At 47.9% G+C, this 23632-nt stretch overlaps 9 protein-coding genes across 9 annotated transcripts; 7 read left to right on the forward strand and 2 right to left on the reverse strand.

Moving 5' to 3' along the window:
- Nucleotides 1–2046: 2046 nt before the first annotated feature.
- N7518_001001 (ER lumen protein-retaining receptor) lies at nucleotides 2047–3148 on the forward strand (the record flags this gene model as incomplete). Its single annotated transcript, XM_057181929.1, has 3 exons — nucleotides 2047–2146; nucleotides 2215–2525; nucleotides 2585–3148. 3 exons carry the CDS (start codon nucleotides 2047–2049, stop codon nucleotides 3146–3148), a joined length of 975 nt encoding a protein of 324 aa, XP_057047279.1.
- A 2269-nt stretch (nucleotides 3149–5417) lies between these two features.
- On the forward strand, nucleotides 5418–6690 carry N7518_001002 (uncharacterized protein; the record flags this gene model as incomplete). The annotated part of the gene is made up of 4 exons (XM_057181930.1): nucleotides 5418–5504; nucleotides 5578–6267; nucleotides 6366–6431; nucleotides 6493–6690. The coding sequence occupies 4 exons, from the start codon at nucleotides 5418–5420 to the stop codon at nucleotides 6688–6690; spliced, it is 1041 nt and encodes a 346-aa protein (XP_057047280.1).
- A 1143-nt stretch (nucleotides 6691–7833) lies between these two features.
- Nucleotides 7834–8478, forward strand: N7518_001003 (putative C6 finger domain protein; the record flags this gene model as incomplete). The annotated part of the gene is made up of 3 exons (XM_057181931.1): nucleotides 7834–8019; nucleotides 8100–8360; nucleotides 8437–8478. 3 exons carry the CDS (start codon nucleotides 7834–7836, stop codon nucleotides 8476–8478), a joined length of 489 nt encoding a protein of 162 aa, XP_057047281.1.
- A 331-nt stretch (nucleotides 8479–8809) lies between these two features.
- slx4 lies at nucleotides 8810–11434 on the reverse strand (the record flags this gene model as incomplete). The annotated part of the gene is made up of 1 exon (XM_057181932.1): nucleotides 8810–11434. The coding sequence occupies one exon, from the start codon at nucleotides 11432–11434 to the stop codon at nucleotides 8810–8812; it is 2625 nt and encodes an 874-aa protein (XP_057047282.1).
- A 686-nt stretch (nucleotides 11435–12120) lies between these two features.
- On the reverse strand, nucleotides 12121–12826 carry N7518_001005 (EKC/KEOPS complex subunit CGI121/TPRKB; the record flags this gene model as incomplete). Its single annotated transcript, XM_057181933.1, has 3 exons — nucleotides 12121–12420; nucleotides 12487–12609; nucleotides 12671–12826. The coding sequence occupies 3 exons, from the start codon at nucleotides 12824–12826 to the stop codon at nucleotides 12121–12123; spliced, it is 579 nt and encodes a 192-aa protein (XP_057047283.1).
- A 250-nt stretch (nucleotides 12827–13076) lies between these two features.
- N7518_001006 (Bax Inhibitor family protein) lies at nucleotides 13077–14148 on the forward strand (the record flags this gene model as incomplete). Its single annotated transcript, XM_057181934.1, has 2 exons — nucleotides 13077–13603; nucleotides 13665–14148. The coding sequence occupies 2 exons, from the start codon at nucleotides 13077–13079 to the stop codon at nucleotides 14146–14148; spliced, it is 1011 nt and encodes a 336-aa protein (XP_057047284.1).
- Nucleotides 14149–14913: 765 nt separating this feature from the next.
- N7518_001007 (RBM8 family RNA-binding protein) lies at nucleotides 14914–15509 on the forward strand (the record flags this gene model as incomplete). The annotated part of the gene is made up of 2 exons (XM_057181935.1): nucleotides 14914–15159; nucleotides 15282–15509. The coding sequence occupies 2 exons, from the start codon at nucleotides 14914–14916 to the stop codon at nucleotides 15507–15509; spliced, it is 474 nt and encodes a 157-aa protein (XP_057047285.1).
- A 1001-nt stretch (nucleotides 15510–16510) lies between these two features.
- Nucleotides 16511–18154, forward strand: N7518_001008 (putative glycosyl hydrolase; the record flags this gene model as incomplete). The annotated part of the gene is made up of 1 exon (XM_057181936.1): nucleotides 16511–18154. The coding sequence occupies one exon, from the start codon at nucleotides 16511–16513 to the stop codon at nucleotides 18152–18154; it is 1644 nt and encodes a 547-aa protein (XP_057047286.1).
- Nucleotides 18155–22368: 4214 nt separating this feature from the next.
- Nucleotides 22369–22950, forward strand: N7518_001009 (short coiled-coil protein; the record flags this gene model as incomplete). Its single annotated transcript, XM_057181937.1, has 2 exons — nucleotides 22369–22670; nucleotides 22722–22950. The coding sequence occupies 2 exons, from the start codon at nucleotides 22369–22371 to the stop codon at nucleotides 22948–22950; spliced, it is 531 nt and encodes a 176-aa protein (XP_057047287.1).
- Between the last annotated feature and the right edge of the window lie 682 nt (nucleotides 22951–23632).

Raw genomic sequence — 23632 nt, forward strand, 5'->3', positions numbered from 1 at the left:
GCCTCCAACCACTCCCCCTCCGGTGCATTCCACAACCCGTTCTTCTCTGGCCTAGGAACCGATGCGCGGACAGGGGCCCTGTCACAATTTATGCCTCGTCCTGTGATCCAATTCGACCGACATCAAGATGCAGAAGCAAAGATAACTACGTCCGGCAACTTCCATGAGACATTTGGGCCGAAGAAACCCGCGAGTGGCCTGTTCTAGAATCCGGTGACCCGGCGAGATCTCACAACACCGTGCGAGGATGACAGGACACGCCCAATGCGAGTCAACGATGCGCCCGAGGGCCTAATTATTGCAAAGGCATCCAGTGGCCCCGGGAATCATCCCGCAATCATCATCGTTCAATTGACAGAAGTAGAAGTCTCCGTCCAACCCGAGACTTGGCGGGCTAGATCAGCCACAAGACGGTTTCGTGTGAAGCCACCGGGGCACTTCCCCTCTCTGCCCCCCGTGCCATTCGTTGATGATAGAATATGCGGTATGGGGTAGAGAGTCTGGAGGACCCTATCAGCATTTATCTTTTGTTTTAGCACGGGGTTCATCCAAGGCCTGTATATATTCAAGAAGCCCAGCCTCTTAGAATCCAGCTGGCATTTCCTTTTTGTCACACACACACAGTCCATCCCCTTGTCAGTCTACAATTGATGGCAATTGACAAGATTGCTGATGTCCATGCCGACTGGGACTACAGAATTTCCTGGCATTGTTTGACTAGGAGATATCAAGTGGTCATGATCGAATATCTCCGGTTAGGTTTGAAGATGATGCATGCAAAGGATCAGGTGTGCTGAATGTTTCCTGGTGCGCCATATCAAAAAGATACTGCCAAGAGTCGCTGGGGTTAAATATGACTTGCATCCCCCCGTTTTAATCAATAGAAAAGGCCGCCTTATCGAATCTAGGTATACCAAGCCCCTAGGTCAACACAACGAAAAAGATACATATCTATGCGTTTCAACGGATGGCTCCAATATTCGTGAATATAGGCTAAAACAACAAAGGCTTCTATCAATATGACCAATTCCTTGCTCTTTCACCCGGCCGACTGTTTCGACCGTTCTACGATGATATAGGATCCTTCCGGTTAGGCCAAGCCTCATTCAAAGTCAGTAATCATTACTTCTGGGAATATTGGCAAGGCTAATCATGACTGTTGGGTAGGTACTCACGTTACAGCGATTATATCTGCTTTGGGAATCTCACCGCGTCACCTGCATCACCTAGGGCATCTAGGCCTTCTCGAATCCACTACGGTCATAAGCGCAAATAAATAGATCTTAGTTTTGACTAGAATCTCGGATTATCGGTATCACTCCAGAAGCTTAAGAAGAGCCTCGAATCAACGTTTGATAACTCAAATATTTATCTCTCAAGTTGTACGCTTATATATTTGCTCCTAAACATCCCCGCATCTTTTCTTGCTTCAGTTCATCTCCTCCAAAAGTGTTTGAGAAACCTTGGACTATATGACTTGCTAAGAGCATGATTAATCATAGTATGTTTGGCCCTTCAATTCGATTGTCAAATTGTGTACTCCGTATGTTTCATACTAATTTCACATGTTGTCAGTACCCCAAATATATACGACGATATCGCAATGTTGAACAGCACATGTCAACCATAAATGGGCGCTAGGCAACCAGATAGAAACCCCGAGAATGCCAACTCTCCCTTTGTCTGATAAACCAATTCACCATATTTCTCGCCGTCTAACTAGTTGAAGTTACTCGCGATTTACGTGCTGACGTCAACCTCACGTGAGAGGACACGCGGCCCGAGCTCCTGTGGATTGCGGATAACGAACTCCCCCAGTCACTCTAACAGCGCCATATACCTTCACTCATTGTATCTTCCTGGACGTTAATCCCATTTTAGGGAACGTATATACGCAGAAAACAAGTACTTTATTTCCCAATCTACTCGAGAATCCTTGTTTATCCCATTCCTCCAGATACCTGGCGCCGACCTCAATGGTGATAGCTTGACAAGTGTCCACACCTCCAACTCATTGTTTGATTGTCCGATCACAACTCTCCAGCCATGGTGACCTGGAATGTCTTTCGTATTATTGCAGATTTGTCCCATGCAGGCTCAATATTTATCCTGCTCTGGGCTATCCACAGGAATAAGAGCGCCGAAGGTTCGTATACCTTTGTATAAACCGATTACCTAGGTACCATGCAGAGCTCACTGACCAATTCGATTTAGGCATCTCACTTCTCACGCAGTTGCTTTACGGCCTCGTCTTCATATTTCGCTATCTTGATCTACTTTTTCCATCCACATACACGGGAGGCACGTGGCACAGCATTTGGAATGTCTGCTTCAAGCTCTTTTACCTCATCTCGTCCTCATATCTGGTCTTCCTGATGATGAAGGTGTACCCGCGAACGAGAGAGAGGGAGCGAGCTTGGAAGCTCGCTTTGTGGTCTGTGGTAGGGTCCCTTGTTTTGGCCCCTATCTCCATCTGGCTCTTCGACAGGTCCGACAGCAACTCTTCTCGTTACTGGTTTCTTGAGGTAAGTTGGACAAGCCGGAAGTATTTATATCGTGTAGCTTAACTGATCCAATCACTTAGTTTTGCTGGGCTTTCTCCATCATTCTTGAGTCTGTGTGTGTTTTGCCGCAGCTCCTTCTCCTTCGCCAGACCACTGTCCCGACGGTGATCGACTCGTATTACCTGCTTGCTCTGGGCTCCTACCGAGCATTCTACATCCTAAATTGGATAGTCCGCCTTTCCAACAAGGAGCCCTTCTATGATTGGATCGCGGTCGTGTTTAGCATTGTACAGACTGCCTTTTATGTCGACTTTGCATGGGTGTACTATTCGCGCCAGCGAGTCAAGCTTCGCAATGGCGGTGTCATCGACTCCGAGGACTATGGGAACAGTTGGCTGGTGAATCGTGTGCTGAATTTCCGGGCCTCGCGAGCCTCTACAGACGAAGAACAGCACCTTCAAGACGAGGAGGAAGGAGTGGATGGTCAATCTAACCACAACCGGTGGGGTGCTCGTGGTATTTCCATCGCAGCGGACGACACCCTGGAAAGCACTAGTCACAATAAAGCACATCGTGACAGTTTAGATGGGTTTTCGGGGGACGAGGACGAAACTGATGACCACCGAGTGAACAGTTCTCGCTAATTGATGATTTTCTATGGCAAAATCGGTCACAGCATGGCATAACTACATGTCAGTCAGGTTGGTCATTAGATGTTGCGCAGGGTGGGCTCTGAACGTGTTGACTGCACAGGAAGACCCGCTACTACCGTTCTAGTCTGGTTATCTCCGGGATTTCATACCCACCGTTTGATTATCGGGCCTTTTTTTATGATAGAATCAGGAAATGAGAAAATCTACGGAGCAACGGAATGTTCCGCATTCTGGCCCCAAGTTCATGGGGACCTTGCTCAAGCTACACCGTTTCACGCTGCTACCCGGGGATCATTTGATGTCTGATGTGACTAGTAGTCCGCTATGGATTGAATCTCCTTTATTCTCCAACTACCCTGTAGTCAGTAGATATTTACTGTCTCGATTCGCTCCAATACACGGGAACCGGCCGCTACACCGGTAGTCACGTACCGGGGTTAACCCTGCCGAGAATATTACTGAGATATCGTCCGTATTCTAGCACCTAAAGGAGCATTGGGCCGCAACAAAGTACATATGCATGCACCCTGAAAGATAGCTATCACATACGATAATATCGTAGGAACATCAGAAGTCCCTCAAGGGCGCAAATGAGAATAGACCCCAGACCTGACTTGGGGGCCAAATGCACTTCCCTTGCAAAACGAACCAGAAGAAACATCCCAGTCCTCCAAAGTTGGTTTAACACTGTCCAAGATTGGTGGGAATCCATCAACTCCCAAGATGCAATGTGATAAGAAGATAGATCCAAAAGAAATGAGCGTATTATTCGAGGTCTAGAAACGCCTGGCTTTTTCTCGGGCGGTTAGCAGCAGGACGTGGCTTGGAGAGCTGACTCCGGAATCAAACGATCACCGCAGATGTGGAGATTGGAGATTGAGAAAAAGCAAAGCAAATAAAATAAAATAAAATCAATAGCATCATAATGAAAGTTCCAGGCTGTCATGCATTCTCGCGATGAGCCGGGTGTCTGCATGAGCGCTTAAGCCGTGGTCGTGGATTCCCCGTGGACCAAGTCACCAAGCGGCTCGTGGGGTTCCATCAGCCTCAGGAGGAATTCGGGTCATCCGTGGCCAGTCGCGAACCGCCGGTCATTGAACAACGCCTCTGCATGGGAAATGGAGAATGCATGGAGATTTTATGAAGATTTTATGGAGAATGTACTTTGTAGAGGGATCGTAATCCCTCCATCTTCCCAATAACCGGTGTGTTGGAATCTAGTAGCGTCTAGACGAGGGGGGGTTTTTTTGCTTCTTCCTTTCTTCTCGTGGGGCCTGCCAGATTAAACAATATTAGAGTAGATGACCTGTGCCGAACATCCTTATGAAGAGGGGCAGTTGCGCATTTATGTCTGACTAGAACTAAATTGCAAGATCCGGCCATGTTACAATACGCTATGATATGCTATGGTATGCTACAACATCCTACAATATGCTACAAGATAATATAATATACAACTATTATATTATAATGATGACTCTATGGTCATTATAGTTTTTGATGGGTCCAAAATTCATGCACTGGACCTCTCCAGATCTCTAAGCGCTACGCTTTGGCTCCTTGGAAGATCATCCACAACCCTAAGCAACACGTTTTTTTGTTTTTTCTTGCCTGCTTTTGGCTTTTTTGCTTTTTCCTTCTGGCCCGTTGCAGTGGGCCTGGGCTCATAGAATCACCTTAATCCCTATTCGCAATGCAGAGTCTGATCCCCGGGATGGATATCAGCATTGAACTAACGAGCCCGCAGCGCTAAGACATAGGCTCTCGTCGAGTTTTCATGAGTTTCCCACGTTCTAATGCAGCTCAGGGCTCACCGGCGGTACCGATCTCTGTTTTGGTGCGCTCTGAGCCTATGATTAATTCCGCGACTGATTGTTCACATCTTACCTCACGAGGCATCCCGGTGCTGGCTGTGATATCTCCCCAAAGTGGAGGTATGGGCGGAATTGTGCATCTCCTTTGCTTTTCAATCTTCCCCTCTTTTCTTGCTCGCATGAATCTTATAAGATCAACTGCTTTCGGTGGTTGGGAAGTCGGATTTTCTCTTCATCATTCAGAGCGAAAGGCCTCGTTGATATACACCAACAATTCCAAAGCTTCAACCATAGTCTGTCAGCCACCTGCAGTCCCACATATTCCCCTGCCTCGAGTTTCATACTTCGTTTCACATCTGCTGCTTCGGCGTTTATTCTCCCCACTCAGACAACGTTGTCGACCGTGAATCACCCCGTGTTTTATATTCCACTGTTCCACCTGAGTCATGTCGAACCGCTCGGATATCACCTACGTTGAAGAAATGGGAGAGTACTACGAAGGAATGCCAGCCGATTGGCCTATGATGCCAGCGGTATGTCCTATGCACCTCTGAGACAGGACATTGTATGCTTCTGCGACATGAGCTGACCCCGTTTACGATCTAGACCCCGTACGTGGGATGCTACAGCCCTGACTTCGCCGAGACTCTAGCTGAACCCGGCATGCTGATGCCACTGGGTGTTCTGGAGAGCTCGTTCCACCCCGGCCCAGAATTCGGTTACCACTCTCAGGGCTACTACGCAGATGAGCACCAGCACATCATCAACGACCCCCTCTCTGCCACAGTGGGTCTTGGTATCTCTGCACCCTTCCCGGATAATTTCCCCCGGTCTTTGGCCCCCAGTCCCGACATGTACGCTCCGGACCCAAGTGGTGTCCAGCATGGTGTGGCAGAGGCGCCTAGCCAGTCGCCACAGGGCTCCCCACAGGGCTCCCCAGCCAAGCGTGCCAGACATCAATCCTCGGACACGTCCTCGAGCGAGCAGCCGAGCAATGCCCCAATCAACATTGCTCCTAATCCAGAGGGTGTTCGCCGAATGGAGCAAGACCGCCAGGATATCCAGCCCTCTTCCCACATACTCCGTAAGCCCCGGGCTCCGGGCCGTGGACGGCGCGACCCCCGAGCAGAGTATGAAGACGCATTTGTCGAAGATCTGCGAGACAAAAAGAAGGCCTGGAAGGTCGTGCGTCTGGAATTCGAGGAGAAGTTCCAGAAAGAAGCCTCTGAGTCACGCCTGCAGATGCGTCTTCATCGCCGCTACCGCGAGCGAAAGGTGCGCTGGGCGAATTCCGATGTGAGTGCGTAACCCCTCGCAACACATGGTATAAGCAATATGTGTGGGCTGGAATGTACATGTGTTGAACAGTCCGTGCTGATACGCAAGTCTACTAGATCGAACTTTTGCTCGACGCCCATAGGAACTGGGCAAATGACAAATTTCAGTATCTTTCAGACAAGGTGAGATTTCCCATGTCCATGTTCTATAGAGAGTTCTAACGTGTCTTTTCTTCTTCTTTAGATGAAAGAACTTGGTGGTACTAGGTGGTATTCAGCTGATCAGTGCAGAAATCAACTTCGACTTCTGGAGGCGAAAGAACAGCATGATCGCGCGAGTGAATCGCCCTCTGTTATGTCTGAACCTGCTCCTGTGACACCCGCACCTGTGGCACCTGCACCTACTGTGTCTCGGAAACGACGTCGGGCTTCAGACTCTTAGCTTCGAGAGCCGTTCGTTTTTTTCGTTTTTTTGTCGTTTTTCTCTTATTTCTTTCTCTTCTTCTTCACATTCGTTTCAGCTTGACTTTTTTCTTTTCTCTTTCAATCGCCTCTTTCTTTATTTCCTTTCCATTCTAAGATCAATCTGATCGACTCTTCACCCCAATTCTTGCCCCCACTGTCGTTATGATTAAGTTAGCCTTGGATTTGATAGGACCATAGGATACGCAGAGCTGGGAGACATTGGTTTCTATCACAACATTCTTTATATATTTTATTCTTATATTTTATCTCAATCTCATTATCATCGCTATCACGTTCTTTGTACATTTGCTCTCAAGTTTAACGTAGGATGTAGCTCTAGTCTGGCCAATTTTTCAACCCGCTAGCATTTATAACGCCGTGGATGAGGATTACAGAGATGATACTCGTATTCATGGAAATTTGAATTAGCCATCGAATTCCCAAAGCTCCCCTGATGGGTGATATCTTAGTTTGTTTTACAATTTGGAATATCTCCCACGAAGAAATAATGTGTATGAATAAGGGTGGAGCTGAGAATAATAGCCTGATGAAAGTTATATTGCACTGACAAGTACTAAACCCTTACTATTGGGCCATGAGCGTCTAAGTGGGAAATAGTTCCACTTACTCTTAGACAGTATAATCATTAAGAAGAACCAACGGCACAAAGATAAAGAGCAATTTTAGAAGGCTAAGACAATTTCTAGGACAATAAGGAGGCATCCCACGTGCAAAATAGCTAAGAGTATACAACAATGGCTCTGTCGATACTCTGATTGGGAATCTCTAGGTATAACAAAGCAAATAGGGTGAGACATCAGTCCAATTGATTGTCATACGCTCTGTTGAGACAGCGAAGCCATCTGAAGAAAGGGATCTTACCAGAGACAAAGGCTTTGTGATCAGAATGAGATCAGAATCGGATCTTTTCTCTGGATAGAAGAAAAAGAAAAAGGCAAGAAAAGTGATTCCTACCTGAAACTAGCCTGAAAAATGAAAGGCAAGTCCTCCAAGATCTCAAACCCAGACTAAAAACTGTTTCTTCGGTACTTTGCATAAGAAGACGGGATGAGAACCCATTTAACCATCATTTCCAAGAACAGCACCATCCAACCTCATCATGGATACCCCAGACTTTACAATGCCGGACGACGAGCCCATCAACGACGATCCTAGCGAGAATGGCCCGAAGCCCAAGAAGACTCGCCGCAGCCGCTATGACCCAGAGCCCGACTGGTCGGCCATGGTGCGTTCCAAGGTCACGAAGTCCCAACATCGTGTTGGTCAGGCCTGTGATCGTTGCAAGGTATGTCTATCTATCATATTCCGATACCTCGTTTGCTTTGACTCAGAGCACCATGCTGACGCGTTTGAATCGATATGTAGCTCAAGAAGATGAAGTGCACGCCCGATCTTAGAGGCTGCGGTTGTTGCCTTATCCTCAACATCCCATGCAAAGTCACTGACCGTGTCACCGGTGAGACCTGGGTGCGTGGCGAGGCTGGGCGGATGTGCGCTCTTATCGAGAACCTCCAGAAGCAGAATATGGATCTAAAGGAGCAGATCGCACAGCTTCAGCAGAAGAATTTACAGCTGCAGAACTGTCTGGACGGCTCCTACAGAGCCAATCTCATGGACCACTACGAGGTATGTCTTTATTCATCTCTTCTAGGATCCACATCTTTGTGAGATATCCACGGACTGATGCTAACTCAGTTACCAGCCAAACCTTGATCCCAGAAATCATCACCATAGTCTACTGTGACTGTGATGCCCTTTTTCCCATGATTTATCATACCTCGTGGGCTTAGTTCCGTGTTTCCTGTTTGTATCGGTCCTGCTCTGGCCGAGATGGAGTGTATGATCGAGAAGATTGGGGTGGCACATGGTGACAAGATTTGTGTTTTTTCGGGGTACATAAATGCTTGCATTTTGAATTAAAGGAGAGATCTCTTACAGTAGATGAGATAATCAAATATTTTCGTCTCATTTCCAAAATGATAGTCAATGGGTATATGTGTAGTGTGACCATGTAAGCCCAAATTGTGCACTGGGTATCCATAATAGAAATGCAATGCAAATAACCATCGGCCTTTTTACCAGCTGGCATTATTTTTCCAGCAACAACAGATCCCTTTGCTTTCACACCACTCCCTCACAGACGCAGTGCCAACCTCGCGATCCTCACCCACAAGTCCAAGTCCCTCGATGTTGAGCCATGCTGTAAAATCTTCCAGAACAATAGGGTCGTACATGAGGATCTTCTCATGCCACGTCGGTCGATTACGGCTACCACGAGATGATGATAGCGGCGAGAGCCGAGGTTGAACGCGAACAGCTTGGGTGATCTGTGCAGATATTTCTACCAAGTTGATTTCTGTTGAGGAGTCTGCTGTGTAGGTGGTTGCGATGGGTGCAGAGGATGGTGGTCCTTTGACTATATTGGAGGAAACGACCTTGCGCTTGGTCGGGCTCGGTGGTGGTGTTTTTGTGAAGATATCCAAGGAGTGGTGTTGTACCCGGCTGCCGGCCTTGGACTTTGAATAGATATCGGTGTAGTGCTTTTGTACTTGACTTGGAGAGGGAGTGATTTCTTCTTCTGAGTCTTGAATCTCTTCTACATCAATAAATGACGTAGAAGTCCCAGTGATAGGCTTCCCTCCTGGGTTTTTCTTTGGGCTTGTCTGGGAATTGGTTCGTAAGGCGGGTGTTGATTTTATCGCGTCGAGTGATTTTCGGTTCTTTATAGATGTTCCAGATTTAGACTTCACCGTCCCCTTCGAGGTGGGTTTCGGAACGTTGTCCATTTTAGAGGCAGGTTCTTGCTGTTGCTCGGGTTGGTAAATAGGCTGGCTGCCAGGGGTAGCATTGCTACCGTGTTTCGATTCCCAACATTGTTGAAGGAGATCGATCATCTTCTTGCGGCCTCTGACTGCCTTGAAGCCATAATTGGAGATCTGTTTAGACAACTCTGCATCCGTGAATCCGGTATATTGTGGCACTGAGGGCGCCTGCGAGCTAGTTGACTGGGAACCAACCGCTTCAGTCGGAGTATCATTGGCTCCACTTGCAGGTTTTGTAGTCGCCTTGGCCTTCGCCGTAGCCATAGCCGTAGCTGTAGCTGCCAGGATCGGAGCCGGAGCTTGAACTTGTGTGTCAGAATCCAAGCCCCTTTTGGTCAAGGGAGGTGATGATGGTCTCTTTTCTGGGGGTGAATCTATGTCTGCGAATTCAAGCTCGAACCAGTTCCTTTGAAGAGGTTTGTGGCTTGCTTGTTCCACACCCTCCTTGGCAGGAGGTTCATCCGTCAAGTCAACCACGTTTAGTGTTTGTGGTTGAATCAAAGATCCTTCAGTGTCTCTGGCGCCAACACACCACAGATTCCTGGTGCCTGCCAACCTTGATACAAAACGAGTAGACGACTCCTGGATCACGCTGGGGTCCTTATTGCGCGTCCCTTCTAGATATGAAAGACTTTCGGAAGCATGGATAGCTTGCTGAGTCTCCCGCAGAGTCTGCGGCGAATCATCTCTTTGCAATTGACTGCAGGTGCCAAATACAAGATCTTGATCATTCAGAAGTTCAACGGCTGCTTCCGGGGAAAGTACCGTGAACAAAGACTGTTTCTCTGTCTCTTTGGCCTTTCTTCGTCTACCTTTTGTCGTTCTGATGTCCGGAAGGCAATCGATCACCGGCTCATCCTCTTCTACATCATTTGTTGAATATTGCGCAGTCATGCGCGCTGTCAAGGTGGTGAACTTCTTAGGTCTGCCCTTGGTTGTCTTTTTGGGCTTTTCCAAGTTCTCTCCTTGAGCAGACGCCTGATCATTTGAATCAGAGTACCTTCCATCGAGTGATGATTGGATTTCAGGATTGACCAACTCTATCCGCCGACGCTTCGTTGGTCCTCTGCCATTGTCGTTCTGCAAGAGGTCGCTGGGGTTCAAAGCTAACCCGGAGTAATTATAATCGGATACCAACTTGCCAAATACACCTGTAAGGTTCGTATCATGATCCTTATACGGGATTTCACCATCGTTCACGGTGACAGTTTCCTCGTAAGCGGTCTCCCTTGGTGGTGTCCAGTCCATCCTTCTTCTCATTGCCTCGTCTAGATGTAACACCTCATTCTTTCCTAAAGCATTTGATTCCTTGGGAGTAGATTTGTTGGGTACATCTTCCGAAGGAGATGACTTTGTGGCAACCGTCTTCTTCCCACCTTTGCTCGATTTCTTTGCTGGTTGATCGCCGCTTGTCTTTGTAACTTTCCCAGCCAGAGTCATGTTTCCCGCATCTTTACTCTTGGCATTCTTTCGAGGACGGCTTTTTGTTGGTTTCATTGTGTCATTCTTTGTGCCAACAGTCTCTGGCTTGGGGTCCCCAAGCGCAATTATTCCTGGCGCATCCGCGGTTTTCTGCGCCTTCCGCCGCGGTTTGTTCACCGCGGTTTTATTGCTGGTGTCTGAAGTAGGATCCTTCTTTGGCAATCGCTTTTTCGGCTTCGTGACGTCCTTACAACAAATATTGCTCGCGATTGGAGTGGGAAAAAACCGGGAACGCGTATGAGGTTGGGACAAATCGGATGTCGAGCTTATTGGTGGTGGCGTTGTACCTCGTGGCAAGACACAAGGTACCGGCTTTGCATCATGCCTACCTCGCCTTGGTGACCGCGGTGGATTTGGAGAGGACGACAGAATGATCACGTCTGCAATGCTGGCCATCGTGGCAAGTCGCGTCTCTGGTGTTTGCTTGATTGATCAGGGCGAGTCGCGTGCACTGCTTGGGTTTTCTATATCAGGACATATCCTAGGCAACATTTATACCTCGGAAAAACAGTATAAAGTGTCTGCGAGTTGGGTATGCTGGAGAAGTAGCGTTTGGAGATCCGAGTTCAATATTTCGATCCACAAGGGTCGATCGCCCGCGGTCTTGGCAAAGCTCTATGTACATACTCCGTAGTTTGGCCCGGCAACCAACTGCATTCACCCCAGCAGAGTAAATCCAGTTTAGACATATTTACGCTGAATGCTTATGGAATCAATTAATTCTTGATTTGAAGACGTCTTTTTACTGTCCTGTATCACACTAAACAAACGACCAGTGTCGAACTGCCTTGCATCTCGGGAATATTTCATTCAATTCATCATTATCTTGACTTCGTGCAAATCCGGAGTGTTCTCAGCTCAATCTTGGGGCTGAATAATAGTAGACCTCTAAAAACCCCATAGGATCTGCTTGTGATTGATGACAGGCATATTCTCAAGTCGGAGCCAATTTGGAGCTCAATGTATCCCACGCCGGAGAAAAACAGCACGACTTGGAGAATGCATGCATTTCCCACTCGTCCCACGGCAGGCTTCAGGAATTTCGAGCACAGTGAATTTGGTTCTTTGATATCGGCAATTGCTCACGATCCACTCAGGGCGATTGAACTCAACAAGGAATTTTCGAGTCGTTGCTTAGCCTCATCATTCTTCTTGGTCGTTGGCGAAGGCAGAGCCCCTAGCTTGTATGCTTTCTTGATCTTGCTGATATCAGACATCTCGGAGAGTGTCTGGTCATCGAAAGGCACAGGTGTTCCTTGAACCGAGCTGTCCAAGTGGGCCGCAACGGATTCATGTGTTATCTCCGGAGAGACAGAGACCTTGACCACCAACAGATCTTTGGTTGAATCGGTAATACCAAATCTACGGAACGATTCGGTGATCTAAGTCCGTGTTAGCCCCGGCTTTAGTGGCAAAATCGTCGCTAACTCCTAAAATTGGCAACCCACATTATTCGTAGGGTTCAATGAGAATACGATCTCAGAATGCACATTGTGAGACTTCAGTCGATTGTGCATGTAATCATTAACTGCTCTGAATACTGCAGCAATGACTTGAGCCCTTGACAGAACCTGTTGCTTAATGTCAGTTGCCTAGTTCCCTTTCATAGTCCTTGGTGACAACTCAACATACCATGCTTGCATCGATAAATGCATACTCGAATTCTGCCTGACCGTCGAGAAGTTGACCTTTCAGAAAGGCGGCATTTTGAACATCGCGATAGAGAGCAACATGCACGGGCATCAATGGTAGATGTGCCACGCTGATCGTCTCTAGACTTGAGGCCATGACTAAAATCGAACTGAAACCGAAATTAGAAAGTTGATGACGTATGTGTACTCAAGCTGATCTGATTAAACAATCAAGTGAGCCCTGGAGTTCACTGTCTATCCCACTTCTTGATCCACGTGACTAATTCTGGAATTTTCCGGACTTAAGCGGTCGCCGACGGAACATGAGTAATCGCCTCCATATCATCCGCGGTCCCGACATTTAGAGACCTCCTCAATCTTAGCTCTTGACACTCCCCATTGCGAAAATGGCTTTCTTCCTACGGCGCCCGTTCGCTGTATCCTCGGCACTTCGCCAGGTCCCTAAGCTCACAAACACCGCCCGATTCATTCACAATTCTCCCATCAAGCCAACCCAAGCAGCAAAGCCTCAGGGCGTTTCCTCGATCTTCGCCCAGTCTCGCCAGAACTTCCAAAATGCCTTCCGTCGTACATACATGCAGCAGAGTGTCAACCCTGCTCAGGATGGTAACTTGACCCAGAAACTGGTATATGGCGCTGCCATTATTGGTGGTACAATTTTGGCAACCAACTTCATCTTCAACCGCGAAACGAGAGAGGATGGCGGTATGCCCGCTTACGAGCGGAGCTTCCTGAATGAGACTTTTGTGCACACTGGTCTTGGTATCGGTATAATTGGTGTTGCTGCTCGCGCCCTCCACATGAGTGGCTGGTCTTATCGTCTTATGGCTATGAACCCGTGGCTCGTCATGGGCGTAGGTCTCGTTGGCAGCATCGGGTCCATGTACGGCACTTTCTACACTTCCCCGGATAAGTAAGTTTTTTACCCTCTCTTCTTTGTTTTCAGGAGAATAATAGCTAACTTTTCAATTAAGCTACGTTCTGAAGTATGGCTGCTGGACTCTCTTCAACGTTACCCAGGCCGCTCTTCTCTCCCCCTTGATGTTCATGAATCCTGCCATTCTCGCCCGCGCTGGTCTTTACACTGTTGGCATGATGGGCTCAATCGCTTTTGTCGGTGCCACTGCCAAGCAGGAGAAGTACCTTTACCTGGGTGGTCCCCTTCTTGCTGGTGTGGCCATCGTTGCTCTCTCTGGTCTCGCCCCCATGGTCCTCCCTGCTACTGCCGCTCGCACTCTGATGTGGTCTGAGCGCGTTTGGCTGTACGGTGGTCTTGCTGTCTTCGGTGGTTTCACTCTTTACGACGTGCAGAAGATTCTGCACCATGCTCGTCTTGCCGAGCGCGGCTTGATTAAGCGTGATGTGGTCAATGAGTCAGTCAGCCTCGAGTTGGACTTCATCAACATCTTTATCCGCATGGTCCAGATCCTCGGCATGGGCAACAACCACCGTCGTTAAGCTCCTTCATATCCACTATATTAAGTGTGCAACCTAATATCGGGTTTGTAACATCAGAATTGTTGTTTCGCCTTCTTTTTTCTCAGTCATTTTACAACCGTGTATTTGATGGACCAACTGTTCATATTTTTATTTTTTATTTTTTTTTTTGGTCTTAAACTTTGATGCTTCTTCAGATGGGCAAGACCAGTCAGTCAATCACTGTTTTTACTTGCCGAGAAACATAGCAGATAGGGTATGTAGTGAATACAATCTCCACTCCCTTGACATTTCTGCTGCATCCGGAAGCATAGTGACAACCATTGGAGTCTGAAAAACTCCGACTTGGAAGTCGACAAAAGCAAAGAAATATAACACATAACTAGTAATCACTACTAGATAGTTGACATAGATATGGCTAATGCTACAACATAGTTGAATATGGTAGATTTTTGGTAGTGATTTAATACCCATGACTGCCTTTGCAACAAGAATATACTGGTTACCTAGCATCTTGTTGCTTGCTTAAGGTCCAGAGACTAATAATATCATCTAGATACATGCACATATTGCACAATGCAATGGACTCGAACTTATCAGAGGGGCAGGTTGTGGTCATGTGATTGCAAGCTTCTTGACGGAGGTTGCCCAATAAGACCGCCCTCCGCCCTCTGCAGACTTCAGATCGCGATACAGACTCATTGGCCACTACAAACGTGCAGATTAAACCTCCCAACATAATATCAACACAGTCGCACTAGTCTTCTTGCTTCCCTACCTCACAATATGTCGAACGAGATGGAAATTGACACTCCTGTCGCAAACGACGACGCTCCCGAGCAATCGGACCGCAGTTTTGAACCACGCACCCAGGGGAACGCTGTCGCCGTGCGCAGTATCGAAGGATGGATTATCATTGTGTCTAATATCCACGAAGAATCGTCGGAGGAGGATGTTACCGAACTCTTTGCGGAGTATGGTGAAATCAAGAACTTCAGCCTGAACCTTGATCGGCGAACGGGTTATGTCAAGGTGCGCATCCTGAATTTCACAACTACCTCTGAACCGACCCCCAACAACGTTCCTTCTGAAACAAGGGGACCCTTCTTGACTCGCGTCCAATGAAAGGATTACTAACACCACTATTTTGGTAGGGCTACGCATTGATCGAATACTCCACGCTCCCCGAAGCCAGTGAAGCTATCCAGAACCTTAACGGTTACAAGCTCCTCGAACAGACGCTTCGTGTCGACTATGCTTTTGTCCGCCCGCCCCCATCAGGCAAGAACAAGAATGGAGGGCCAAAGGGCCGTGCTATTCGGAATCGCAGCAGAAGCCCCAACCGGAGTCGCAGCCCCGAAGCTGGCGGCGACCGGGAATAAGCCTTCCTGATGGATGGGAACGATAAAAATTGACCTGCATACATTGCTTGTGATCTTCTATTGATACCTGGGCTTTGTTTTTTCTCGCATTTTTCTCCATACCTCGCGCTGTTTCGTTCGAACCTTTGCCCACCTTCCTACCAGAATTGTCTACAAATGATGGACATATCATCTAGTATTCGCCGGCATGGCCACTCCTCAGTTGAACCTGTATGGGTCCACAGGCCGAGTGTGGGTGTGCATGGGACACATACACATAAGAGGTACGTGCCGGCGCCACGATAGATTGCCATAATGGTATGGAAACCCGTCCTTAACCTTTAACTTCAATCATGCTGACTTCTACTCAGAAATGAAAGGCCGTTTGATGAAAATTGAAAATTGATGTATGAGCATCTGATCAACAAAGACAACCTTGGACCTCGAAGACCTGCCTCTGGGAGTAATGTACATTATGAAGAATGGTTCTTCTTAATTATAAGCGACCTTCATCATACCCACTTGTCTTGTGACCTATTTGAAGACAAAATCAAAGATGATATATTAGTAGAGTATTAGTATACGATGTATTTGCAGGATCCCTTATGGGGTGGAATGCATCATGCGATAGCCATGTGGCGCAACAGTAGAATCGATAAATTATATTGGACTCTAGAGTGAGTCAGTACATATCGTAGAGTCAGATGGTTTGAATGCTCTTAAGGCTTTGATGCATACAATGGATGTGGATATTCACCTGCCCCGGTGCCCAGGTGGGCAGCGGGTCTTGTGACTAAGCCTAACCCTTCCCGGCTTCCCCGCATGGCGCATGAGGTTATCTCTGTCCCTCTTTTTTAGTCGATCTCATTGTGCCCTCTCTACTCCCTATTCTTATAGACGGACTCCAGCATCCTGTGTCTGGGAGACCTACTCTGACAGGATATATTTCCTAGGGCAGAATGGCTCCCCAATACATATCTTTTACCCCCTTGGGGCTATCACGACCTCTATACTGTATTCTTATGCTATGCTTCCTATCGTTTTCAGCTGCGGTCAATGCGCTGGCGTATCCATCTCAGGAACTTTTGGGAGTGCCTTCATTTTCCAGTCCGATTGATGATTCCCCAAAAGTCTTTGGGGATACTGAATCGGCGCGGGAAGCGTCGGTTCGCGACCCCATTCTGAATACCTTACAGGATCTTATCGCCGCCCTGCAGGTGATGCAAGACAAGTATTTTGTGCTCTGGCAGGGCACGTGGCCGACCAGTATCGATTGGACCGCGGCGGTGCTGGGTGCACACGTTTCGGCAGCGCTCTCGACTCTAACCTCAGGCCCGCTCGATATCCCCGACACGGATGAATTGCAAGGATTATCCTTCTTCAGGCTCGAGCATACGGTCAATCGATTCTTCAGCCATACTGCCGCGTTCTACTTTGGCGAGAACTCTTTCAGTCTTAGAAATCAGGCCTACGATGACATGCTATGGGTCGTGCTAGGGTGGTTGGAAAATATCAAGTTGCAAAATCTTCACTCGGACCTTCACTATGTCTCCTCAAACAACAGTTCTGGAGAACTGTGGTACGGTACTCAGTTCCAGAACTCTGCTGCACACAGAGCACGCGTCTTTTACGAGCTCGCCTCTGCTGGTTGGGACAAGACCCTCTGCGAGGGCGGCATGATCTGGAGCCCATATTTGACGCCATACAAGAATGCGATTACAAACGAGCTCTATATAGCCGCAAGCATCGAGATGTATTTGTACTTCCCCGGTGATTCCATTGACGCCCCTTTCCTTGTCGACTCGGGCACGCAGCGCGCACGGAAGAACCCATACAACTCTCTTCATCTGCAGGCTGCGATTGACGGATATGAGTGGCTCAAGAAGTCAAATATGACTGGGATCGGCGGCCTCTATGGAGATGGTTTCCACATCCGTGGCTGGCAAAGCGCATCAAATCCCGGCTCGGGACAATGCGATGAGCTTAACTCTATGGTCTACACCTACAATCAAGGAGTCATTCTCAGCGGGCTGAGAGGACTTTGGCTAGCCACAAACTCGCAAGTTTATCTGCGTGACGGTCACGAGCTTGTTCGCAAAGTACTGCAGGCTACCGGGTGGCCACATACCTCTAGCCAGCAGTGGAAGGGACTTGGTCGCGGAGGTGTGCTCGAGGACGCATGTGATTCTCATGGAACCTGCTCCCAGGATGGACAGACCTTCAAAGGCATATTTTTCCACTACCTTGCAGGATTCTGTCGACCTCTTCAGCCGCAAGAGAAGCAGTTCCTGGCGGACGGGACCCGCAGAAATGCAGCAGATGACGACTGGGCCGAAGTCTATGAGCAGCATATAAAGCAGTGCCGCACCTATGGTTCTTGGATTAAACACAATGCGCAGGCTGCTCTGGTGACTCGTGACAAAGCCGGCAAGTTTGGTACCTGGTGGGGCCGCTCGTATCATCAGCTGGATGCCAACGAGATCGTGGATAGCAGCACTATCCCGAATGGTGCTGTAGATTACCGCAATGCCGATCATGAATCAACTACAGGCTTCACGCCGAAGGACTACAACGATCGTGGCCGAGGCCGCACAGTGGAAACACAGTCCGGCGGCGTCGCTGTGTTGAGAGCCCTGTACCAGTGGCAATCCTATGACGTCCTATGAACAAAACAAATGAAAGGTTTGGGTTTGGGGTTGGTGTTTTGGCGGTAAATAGGCACCATTCATTGCATCCAGGGCTTTGAAGCTCTTTTTTTGTACATCCTATACAGCTACAGTTACTGGGAATCATTATCATATCGTTCAGGTTCGACATTGGCTTCTCAGTAGTTACGATTATTTCAAACTGGAACTGCTTTCGCATCTTGACAACTTCCCCTGACCCTTGGACCTGCCGATCAAAGCAGTAGTACTACAACGCTAGTCTTTTAATCCGATCCTCTATGGATCTCGCATCGTGCACCTATCAAATTAGCAACACAACGATTGGTAGCAATGGATCCCCAGCTTCCCCATTCCGGTGATCCTCTCTGCAGAGCACGGCACATAAAACAGGAATTCAAAAACCAAAACCGGATTACATAGTTGATCGTCGGATCTGCAACAAGTGGACACTGGTGTGAGGGATTACCTATGTTGGGTTTTGCGAGAGACATAGGACATTTTGCGGCCGACTTACAATATAAGACATGTTTCTGGCGATAGCTACACAACGTTGAGGACTCCAGTTTGGGTCTGCTTATGCGATACATGTTGAGCAACTAACAATAATATCTCTGTGTTCCCGGAGTGAAACCTATGCAATGAATGAGAGACCTTTCATGTTGTCTTGCCACGGATATGATGTTCGATATTGACCCCCAGAGACGATGTGAGACACAGTTCGACACATTTCTAGGTAAGTTGATTTCCTCGGCTATAATATGGAGATCAAACTCTATTATACTATCTACTTCGGGCCGTTGGAGGAGAACAGGTGGATGACATTGGATGACATTGGATGTTGAATGCATAGAATGACCGGAGGAAGCCTCTACACTGTAGATAAGGTGTATTCCTTCGGATTGTCATCATTCGAAACCAAGCCTTATGAACAGAAGTATGAAAGCGACATACCTTGTCACCGCGTACTAAAATGCCAAAACCTTGAATTCTCGTCACGATGATTGGGCCTTAAATAATACCCAGCATCGAAGAAAGACGGGAAGGTGGCCACTTAGAACACAGAGAGGGGCAAAAAGAAGCAAAAAGAAGGGAAGAAAAACCCAAACATCCACTCTAGCGTGCGGACTAAACATCCTTGACGCCCCCTCCGTAATGAGGGACAAAAAAACGCGTCCGTATAGGTGGGGGGTTTCGGGAGTCCGTAGGGCACGAATCAACGCGACGAAACATACCTGCAGATCGGCGGGTACTTTGTTTGACCATTATTCGGAGTAGCTCTCTTTGGGACGCCAAAAATAAATAAAAAAGCAATTTCAGGGTTCGCATGATATTACGCGGATGTCTCATGAACAACGGGTGGAATGGTAATAGCTGTAGAAATGTGGTCTGATATCGATTTTGTCTCAGTTGCCCCGATGGCCACGTTTTTCTTTCTTGCTTAGCGGGAACCATAGTTCAATTAATCTCTAGTAGAAATGATATACCCTAAATGCTTTATGTTGCAAACCTTGGAATTACCCTAATACCAATCTTAAACATGGTTCTTATCGACTTTTTAGATTACGGCCCAAAGCATGTCACACGCACCCCCCACCTCATGGGGTTCGGTGAAGAGGGTGTACAAGTACGGAGGACGGAGCACTCCGTACACCCTTTGGCAGTTACACCTGTGCTCATGGGGAAGGTACTAGATACGGTAGGTCTGAGCGTATAGTTCAGCGCTGTTCCGCTGAAGTCATCTGACAACGGGACCTAGGAACGCATTTGGTTTGATAGAGGGGGTGAGTTGGCTGTCATAACCGCATAAGCAAGCCAAGCGGGGCAAGAATAGATTAGTTATGTAGGATGTAGGATGTAGAATGTATGATGTACGATGTATACTCGGATATTGATATATTATATTTCTTTGGATCAATCGCATTCTTGAGTTTATAGTCTGACGGCTCTAACTCGGCAGGCACGATGAAACCCGATGTTGACAAAGGCGGAAAGACTAGTACATATCCCCGGACCATGAAGGTGGCACCGGCAATTTGGATGAGGGTCTACCATATCTTGCCGAAACCGGGGAGCATAGCAGAGAGAGTCATTCATTGAAAACGATTTGCTGAGATCGGCATCTATGATGGCACTCGGTTTCACCTCCTTTTTTGGCTCGGCGTCGAATAATAAGGAAGCATGTCAAATCCAGTGTCGAAAGTCATAATGAATGATCGTCTGGATTCCAAGCGTTGGGCGCACATTGGTTGCGATGGAGTGGGTTAAGGACGGGAGGTGGTGACTGGTCGCGGGATATTACGACAGGCCCTGCGGAGCAAGAAAATGCAGTTGTGCCACTGAACTTTCCTGTCAGTTAATCTTCCGCATTATTCTCCAGTGCTGTGGTCAGTTTTCTCTCTCGTTTTTTTTTTTGTGGCGGTGGAGGCGGCTAACGAGGGGCGAACGGGGATTTATCGTCGGATATGTTTTTTGTGCCTTCTATTACAGTGCAACATACGTTCTATATTGGCAGATGGGACAATATGAACCAAAGAAGGACCTTCGGGATCTGTACGGGGGGTTACTGGCACTCCTCCTTTGTCCCTCGGCCGATCTTGGCCAAGGGCGGGTATCTACCCCTTGGAATCTTCGTCCCCGTATGTTGTATGTTGTACGTTGTAGAATAATGACCAGTATACAACATATCCAACATCCAACATCGCCGAGGTAGGTAGTAGAATAGGTGTACTTTGGTATCACCACGATGTATACGGAGTAAGTATCCGCGACCAGAAATACGTTTCTAAGGGGCCAATGATATCCATGGCGTCATTTGGCTCTGAGGCTCGATCGACATTGCATGCCCCCCTCTGAAGGACAGGGGTATGGCCACATGTGCAATACTGCATAATACGTGATTAATACGCGATTCATACCGATATAAGATCGGTTTTCTTTTGTTTTCTTCTTTTTTGCTTTATTATTCCCCATACCCGTAGACGGCATATCCGGGTGAGAATAATGCAGGAAGACCCAAGTTCCCGGAGAGTGACTATAAAGTAAAAAGAATGCAGACTCCGTGGATCGATATACAATACACACACTTAATCTTTTTTTTTCCCACAATACGTGTCAAATCAATGCTACAGTGGAGAGGAAATCGTGTGCCCTATGATGTACCGAGTACCTGATCGGACCATGCCTCGAATAGGGAACGGCGGTGTACCGGGTACTTGTCGGGAAGGTGGTGTGTGGAAAGGGGAATCTGAGGAGCCACCCGTTAGTTCCTGAACGCCTCTCGTTTCTAGAAATCCCCTCTTTTTTTCCTTTTTCTGAATCTTCACCGGTTGATTTTGATTTTATTGGGTTTATTTGATTGATCGAGGGGGGGGCATTTCGATGTCTATGGGCTGGGTTATTTTAATAATGTGCCACGCGATGTCGACGGGAATTGCCCATATAGTATGGGTATTAATTCATCTATAAAAAAAAAAAAGAATAATACCGACATCTAGAAGAAAATAAGAAACCAGAGGGAGCATCCAAGGGACATGGGTTCCCGTTAAGATAGGCAATTATACCGGAAGACTCCATAGGTACCCCTTGGTACCGCACCCGTCGTACCACAACGTAGGTCACTCTGAGGTACCCCTCCGCTGTAACGCCGATACCGAAACTCTCTTCCTTTTCCCCCAAAGCTCTTTTCGGTTCTCTGACTCCTCTCTCTCTTTCTTCGAACTATCTTCTGTCTCTTCTCTTGGAAAGTCCTCCTCTTGCCATATCTATAGCCTCGATCCCTCCCTTGTGGCCAACCTCTCTTCCCGGAACGAGCGTGGAAAAAAAATATTCCCTAGACCTTCCCTTTGAAAGTTACACCACTCCGGTTTACCTTTCTCTCCCCTCTTTCCCAATCTCGAATTGGATTCAGCACACACGCATTTCGGAATTACTCGTCTAGTCAGAGTCGGCCACGGTCGTCTTGCGAATTGCACACTCCTCCATCTCCTTTCGACTTTCCACCGACCCGGTAGCTACCTCAAGCGTAACACAGATTTCTTGTCTGGGGTACATCGCTAGGGGTAGACCGTGGTCGTTCATCAGCCGTTACTTTCCCTCCGGCCTTTTTTTTTCAGTGTGCATCCCCAATCGTGGGAGCCTGATCAGACCGCCATCCTGGACCTCATTTCGATATTGTGTGTCGCGAAGCAGTAACCTTTATGGCATCAGATACCGAAATGACAGAAGCCTTTCCCGTTGATACTTTGCCGCACCCCAACGACGGTGGCCACATGCATATGTCGTCAATGTCATCATCGTCTTCGATATCCGACGCAGAACACGAGCGCCGAGGCCGATCAGAACGTCCGCGAATGGCGAGCCGCAAACCCAGTGCTTCAATCCTTGTCCCGAGGGACCACCCTGAAATTGAAATTGAGGAGGAAGAGTTCCCCCCCGACGATGCCCGCGCAATGAGTCCACGACGCAATTCTGCCGACCTAGAGCGTTTAGGCAAGGAGGCCCGACAGACCCTACAAGAGTGAGTTGAAAAAAAGACATCCAAGGCGTTTTTGCTACTGAATTACATCAGATCCAAGATTCCGGCAGCTAACCAGATGAACTCGGAAAAATACAGACAGGCCAAGGCTCTCCAATCGTCCCTTCAAGCTCTCGCCGAACGCATCGACGCGGTCAAATCGGACCATGACAAGTTGGAAAACGAGAACAAAATCTTACAAGACTACATTGGGGGTCTCACTCGCAACATGACCAAGAGCGAAATGACCCGCAGTACGAAAGCACGCAAAGCACAAAAATAAACCGCCTTTCCGAGATGGCGCAAGGTAGCCCGGGTACAACATCCCGTGGACGTCAATCGGGAGGGATCGCCTGTGACTCTGCAGCAGGGGGTTCCATGCATTACAAACGGTCGCGGGTTTTACCGGGATTCGAATTATTTTCACTTCATTACGACGAAATCCATGGTCAACGGATTTCTCTTCTCACCGCACATCCAACTGGTCGCTCAATGAGCTACATGCCTAATATCCGCATGTCAGGTCTCATAAAACAGCAGGGTTAGGGAATGTCTGTTTACAACCGTTTCTCTTTCCGCAATGGGGTGCGTTTACCCGGGGGGAATATCTCGGTTACCATTTTCTCACACATCATATCTGCCACCCGACTGGTTCGAGTGGCCACCCTGAAAACTCACCACCTTTCAGTTTAAACGCCACCAAGTCACCATCTCCACAGTTTCCCTGTCCAACCGGGATCAGCTGCTAAACCGGGGGTGAGGCTGAATCCAAATTCTTTTACTCAAGGGACTTCAAGGGATTGCTTGTGACATCATTGCATGCTCACCTGACGTCTTGGCACTTGCTTTTCCGAGTTCTTCATTACATCATCCTCAAAGTCGGTGTGCGACCTTTTATCCTATCATCTTCACGCAGTGTTCCACCCTGCCTCTATTCAACCCTGTCGATATTATTGGCCCTTTTT

The sequence above is a fragment of the Penicillium psychrosexuale genome (genome assembly GCF_028828465.1).
Source record: "Penicillium psychrosexuale strain IBT 29551 chromosome Unknown utg000001l, whole genome shotgun sequence".
NCBI lineage: Eukaryota > Fungi > Ascomycota > Eurotiomycetes > Eurotiales > Aspergillaceae > Penicillium > Penicillium psychrosexuale.